The 6777-nt window shown below is 39.4% G+C and overlaps 1 protein-coding gene across 3 annotated transcripts in view; it reads left to right on the top strand.

Moving 5' to 3' along the window:
* Window positions 1–214: 214 nt before the first annotated feature.
* LOC309715679 (seizure protein 6 homolog) overlaps window positions 215–6777 on the top strand; it is a 95208-nt gene continuing 88645 nt past the window's right edge. For all 3 annotated transcript variants that reach the window (XR_014279267.1, XM_082548986.1, XM_082548985.1), the window contains exon 1: window positions 215–556. Coding sequence is in view for 2 of the 3 variants with exons in the window: in XM_082548986.1 (XP_082405112.1) it covers window positions 472–556 (85 nt within the window). In the remaining variant the exon portion in view is untranslated. The remainder of the gene's footprint in view (window positions 557–6777) is intronic.

The raw sequence follows: 6777 nt of genomic DNA, 5'->3' as shown, positions 1-6777 counted from the left end.
TTGTGATGATTAAAAGGAAGGCTGTTAAAAAGAAAAACATCATCACAAGAAGCTCCAAAGACCGAAAGAACGCACAGAGCTCAGTTATTCCTCTTCCTCCAGCTAACTTTGAGGCTGTTCCATCAGCAGACGCTAGGAGCTGTCCGCGGTGCTGAATCCTCGGCTTCCTTTTTCTCTCCCCCCCCCCCCCCCCCCTTCCTCTCCATGTGCCGATAGCTCACACAGCCAGCAATCCGCTTACTGAGCGTCCAAATTAAAGAGGGACCTCCGCATTTCACTTGATTATTCTCGACGGTCTTCAGTCGGCGAATTATTGAGGAAGTGCGAGAGCATCCCGCGAGCCTTTGTTTAAAGTCCTCGCCTTGCTTGTTTTTATTCTTTTTTTGTTTTTCCTCCCCTGGAAGTATTCTTCTTCTTAACACAAGGACGTGCTCCGTAGATACGCGAAGAGCGACCTCGACTTTAGTAGACATGTGCGTGAAACAAGGCTGCCAATTTCAGACCCTCTGCACGGTTTTGCTTCTCGCCGCCGCCGTGGCCGAAATCCACGGGCAAGGTAAGAACTTGCGTCTTGGTGCTTTTGTACTTTTCTGGAATTTTAGTTTTTTTCACCCCTCCTTTCCTCTGTCGGCTAAAAAGCGAAGGCAGAGTTTAATGACACCGGGCTCACGATTCTCAGATCTACAAGTGTGATACAAGTGTTAATGTTTCCAGTGACTCGTTATCATTGTTAAGTTTATGACGTACTGTACTACAGCACTGCTGGGGCTAAAAGTTGCGAGAGGATAGTCCTGTTTGTTTTCTCTATTATACACTGTAAACTACCGAAAGAAGGAAATGGAATCTGAATTTAAAGCGAGAGGCAAATTAATGAAACCCAACAGTTGCAAACAAAGCGTGGTGAATTAGAAGTTATGGCGCATCACTGGAGAAATGCGTTTAACAGTCAGTTACATAACAATAGGCTGTCCAGCACAACTTACACAAAATGGCTTTAATTTGTTCTAAAGAGAGACACACACATCCACGTGGCCACATAAATAGCATGGAAACAGCCTCTCTCCCCAGCTCAACCAACCACCACTACCACCACCAGGCAAGAGGAAAACTAAATAAGACAATCAGAAACTAAACACCAATAAATATGAACCTGAACCAATTGATCAATTTTCCAGCGGGATGTTTATTCGGTGGGAGTAAGCAGTCAGGAAGCGACTTGTTTGGGCGCTGAGGTCTGTGTGACAGACGGTGCTCGGTAATAAGACTCTAATCCTTGGGAATTGCTGAAGATTATTGACCAAGCTGTTTGACACAGATGAGTGCTTGTGGGAAGCTGCAACGGATTCATGCACAGTGGCCTTGTCCTAATTATTTCTCTAGTGTGGGCCTGCCCTCTCATCATCTATGCTTTCTGCTGGACACTATCTGTGTTTCTGCTTGTCTGCACAGCTTTACTGTCACCCCCCCCCCCCCCTCTCTCTCTCTCACACACCCCTCTTTTGTGGAAATGATGTATATCTATTATTGTTCAAGTAACTGGATATGGACAAGAGCCACCACAGAAATAGTGAATGTTAAGTTTGCAACTCACAAAAAACACAAGATGAAAACAAATGCATATGAGTTTATTATAAAAGTAGGATTTCTGGATGTTATTTTGCCATTTTTATCTAATGCGAGCAACATCTAAAGTTCAAACAGATGCCGGCAAATCAAATGCCCCTGTCCATCCTCTTGTGACGAAGCCTTTTATGAAAGGTGCCTGTTTGGTGCTGAAAATGAACACATTCACGAGCAAATAGTGATTACTAAACAATGCAATAACTGCGAGAGTGAATTCATACTGCCTGGGCTGGTTCAGTCATTACATCTCAGCCCTTTGAAAACTGAGCTGCAATTCCACACCAGTGCCTGAAGCAATATTTTACACCATCAACAAAACATCAACTGATTGAATATCTAGTGGGAGAAAGGTGTGCTGTACGGGACAGCACAGACCTTTTTTGATTTTTATATAATAAGAGTTCAAATCCGGATCTTTTCGATACACCTGAAATACATTTAGAGCGTTTAAATCTTGATTAGCATGTGAATAAATACACACTCAGTGGTGGCGCACAGAACAATGCCGCTTTGAAAGATGTGTGAATTTTTGACTGTTTTCGGATTCACGATCGCACAGATCCCAGGCACACACCTGCTCTATTCGCCCGCTGCTCGAAACTCTAGGGAGAGTGAGAAATGCAGGGTGCATTATTTTTAGAGCAAAATAAAATTTAACAGCTTCCATTAGCTGCTGTTGCTTACCCAGCAAATGTTCACACTGTAGTAAACTCTCCAAGGTGGGGCATATCAATTTTTAATTCTTGAAAGTCGCCATTATCAGGAGTTTTGAATGCGTACTCAGTTACAGGAATGATTAACTTGTAGTTTTGAAGAGGTCCCAATCTCTAATTTGTGCTATGACTTGTTATTGTGAACTTGATTAATTTACCTTGCAGGGGGAACACAAAAACAACCATTCATTTTGTTGTCAAGTTTTTTGGAACCGTGCCATTATTTTCTCACCTGAACTGGATTTCTTTTTTTTTTCCAAGAGAAAAATCAGTCTCAGGTATTTATTAATGAAACACTTTCATTTAATTTATGATTTTTGCTTGACTCTAACGTTTCAGTCAGTAGACGTAAAGATTGTAAAGATTGTAAAGATTGTAAAGATGTATAAAAAAGTCTTAATAATAATTACAGTATCAGTCCAAAGATATTTGTGCTGGCCTTCGAACAGCACTCAAATCATCCACCTACATATGTTACTTTGCAAAAGAATTACTCAGCCCTTTATTTCGTCACATTAATAAGGGGTGATTTGCAGAGAGAGACAGAGGGAGGAAGGCTAAAATTCAGAACCTCCCAGCTAATAAAAGCACCATTACCTGCAAAAACAACGAGGAAAGACTTCCCGTACAGCCCCTGTATATCTTATGCTGTTAATTAGGCACTTACTTTTAGTTTGTCCTCAAACATCTGCAGGAGTTCTGTGTGTACTCTGCATGGTTTCCTTACACTTACATATACACTTAGAAACCCATGCTTACATTTTCTTCATCTTAAACACAGACAAGCCGACACTGTGTTACGAAAAAGTCTCACTTCATAAATAGACAAGCAGAAAAAAATGTGTGAATCATATTGAATATAATTAAAATGCCATTTATGGGTTGCAATTTAAACATACTTTATAAACTACTGCATATGTGCCGTGAGAACAATACAAGAAGCAGCATTTTTCATCATATTTGTTGTCAAAGGGTAACAAGCCCTATGCAGTGCTCACTTACACTCTCTGCAGGATTTTGATTGCCTTAATACACAAGTCTGCTGGTCTGACTTGGATAGACAACAAGAAGGTAACAGCTTGAACTTTTATTCAGTGACAAATCAAATTTACCCTCCGATCGACAACGCGTTCTAGCGCTGGGTCAAATCTCATTGTAGGCCATGCAAGAAATGCTAGAGGAGTGCACTGCATACAAAGTCTAAGCAGCCAGAGAAAGAAGCCCACATGTGACAACCTCCTTTATCTACATTAAAAAAAGCCGGTCTGCTAAATCAAAATATACTAAAAAAGCATATTATATTTCGACTTGTTACAAAGTCATTACCAACAAAAACAAAGCAATAACTGAATTTTTTTCCGGGAGTATTCAAACAAGTATGCCTAATAAGATGCCAGCAGATGTTAAATAGCTCATTGTGCAGTCATTTAGTGTGCAAAGTTTCTGTTGGCCCTGGTGTGAAACTTAAAGTGTTACACAATTTAATGACATTCAGCTGAGCCTATTATCTTTATGCATGCACATTATCCCCGCCTGTTAATAATGATCTGTAGTGATCTGGGAGTTGCAGGAGATGTGTTTTATGTATTCTGAAGTTCATTAAATCAGTGGCGATCTCCTCCTGGCAGACAGAACTCTCATTGACACACCGCTGTTGATTTTAAGAATGTGTGTTGAATTCTGTAAATCTTTGTTGTTTGAAAACGTAATATTAAGTGTCACGAATCCTGTTGGTAAAACAGTTGTAGGCTGATAATAATATTATTCACTTTATGGGAGATTAGATAATGTAAAGCAACACCACTAACATTTACCCTGCTGTAGTCCCTAAAACTGATGTGTGTTATAAATGAAAATGTCTTTATTTGGTCTTAATAATGGATGAGATGCATATTAAAACCACCGCCAGATACCAAAATGTTGGACTCACAGGAAGGATGAAACACGTTTCCGTGCTTATGCTTTTGTGCTGACACCTGTTACCACTACAGCACAATGAAGCGCCTTTCATTTCAAGCAGTTTTTTTTTGTATGCACATTCAACTCGGTGGCAATTCTTCCTGTTTGTCATACTAATGGTACAGGTTACAGAACAAGCTTTCTGTCTTCCATTGTTGTATGTGTTGTTCTCATTCACATATTCACACAGTTTGCCAAGATCACGGTTATAAGGAGGCATAATTCTGCCTTTGGGTAGATTGCTGCTACGAGCGGGAAAAAATCAGAACATCCTATAATTCCAGGGGAGGTAACAGAAATCATTCAACACCTGTTTGTTGGATTGCCAGTTATTAACTTCATCAAGGGCTATTCAGCATCTGTGTGCTGTCATAATTAGTTTAACTTTCCCAAGGCCTGTCAATGGTAAATGAGAGTCATTATGCCAGAATGCCCCTCTTCAAGGCTTGGCGCCTGCTTGCCTGCCTCAGTCCCTCTCTGTGCCTGTCTCAGTCTCTTTCACTGCCTCCTAGGTGGAGCTCACAGCTTGGCTGAATGCGACTCATTTTCAACTCTTCATGTGCAAATGCCTTTCTCGCTCTGTGAGAATGTTCTATGCATCCTAATTTGACTCATTGCCTCATATATTTTCTTCCTCAAAAAGTGTGGAGCTTTATTTGTGAAAGGCAAATGGCTATTTTTGGAAGGATTTTTATTTTTTTTGGGGATTTCATCACCGTATTGCTGGGCTTCTTCTCCAACAGCTGGAGACTCATTTATAAAAATGCACTCAGATTTATACTTGTCTTAAGATCATTCCTGGTAGCGTGCTCATGTTTGATTCATGAAAGATGCTGAGCATAAAAAAACACCAAACCAAAAAACATTGGTTAAGCAGGTTTATGAATCGATAAATCTCAATCAACTTAAAGTGACAACAGCTGTCTTGCGATTTTTCCTGATGTAATACCCGCACGAATAAGGGTTTAGTGTGAAACAGCCATAAACCAAAACAGAAAAGCGAACTTCACGGAAGATGAGATTACAGCAATGGCAGAGGTAACGCTAGGTAACACATATTATTCAGTGGATTAAGTCGTGGGGTGACAAACAAAGCATAACACGCGGCTTGAGAGTCTGTCTTTGGTGTAGTGAATGGGTAGAAACACAAAACCGTGACTGATGTCTGTATGAGAATGAAGGACAGATACACAATCGCTTACATGAAGTCTTGACTTCAATGAAAGGGATGAGAGAGAAGTTCATCTGTTTAATTTGTCCTTAAGATCAAAACTGATTGTTAGATTGTTTAATAAATGAGGCCTTTCATATACCATGACTAACACTTCAAATCTAGATGAAAACTGTGTAAATGACTGGACGTGTTTTTAACGGCCCAGCTTCTTGTTACTGTGTGGTTAACACACCTTAGGCCAGGTTCTATTAATACTAAAAAGATTGGATTGGACTAATCTGTTCTAAATCTTAACCTGTGTAAAGCAATACGGTGGCACTAATGTGTTAGCTAAGAAAACAAATGTTGTCTGCCATACATTCACACTCACGTGTGTGTGTGTGTGTGTGTGTTTTGCTTTAATATTCATCAGCACTCACATACACCAGTTGTCACTTGGCCATTAAACAATTTAGCAACAGAACCAGTGCAGTTTAAGCACTGAGCAAAGCCGCTCTTTAGTCCTGTACAAGGAAATTAGCATTTACACACTAGCATGCTAAAAGAATACAGGCACAGTATTTACCAATTATTATTTATGCAATGCAATTTGATTTATCTATCTACATTACACAAAAGAATTAGCCCAAATTTAGTTACATGTAAATGTTCCATGTGATTTTGTTACATAAGTACAATGAATATATTAAAATGATTAATTTAATTGCATCTGGTCAAATGAAATGCACAGGATTGGTATAAATTCAGTTAATACCAAACACATTATATTACAGTTTCCATTCTATCTATCTATCTATCTATCTATCTATCTATCTATCTATCTATCTATCTATCTATCTATCTATCTATCTATCTATCTATCTATCTATCTATCTATCTATCTACTAATTGTACATTACTAACCCACTATTTTTCACGCATACAGCATTACAGCTAACAGCAGCTGATTTCATTTCAGCCCCAATCAGATGCAATCTATCTATATGTCTATATTTTAGAGAGAAGACTGGCTTTTTTGCTGATAGCGTTTCACAGTCTGTTTGTTTAATCAGCCTGACAGTTTGGATAGACTTGAAATGGGTTCCTGCATCTAGATAATTATGTGAGAGGTTTTTTTTTTCTTAACACAATCACCTCTTAAGAGATTTCAGGTAACATTTTTACAGTGAAATTGTCAACACGTACCTTCAGCAAAGTAGTAGATGATTTGGGCAGGACCCTGCAGGAAACCGTACGGAGCTAATTTGGGGAAGGGGGATCCATGTCTAATTTATATCAAGTGAATAATAGTGCCCCTGTAGCAAAACT

Source organism: Aulonocara stuartgranti, assembly GCF_965226115.1.
Source record: "Aulonocara stuartgranti genome assembly, chromosome: 10".
NCBI classification, from domain to species: domain Eukaryota; kingdom Metazoa; phylum Chordata; class Actinopteri; order Cichliformes; family Cichlidae; genus Aulonocara; species Aulonocara stuartgranti.
The sequence above is the reverse complement of the archived record's forward strand: the minus strand, read 5'-3'. Positions and strand labels throughout refer to the sequence as shown.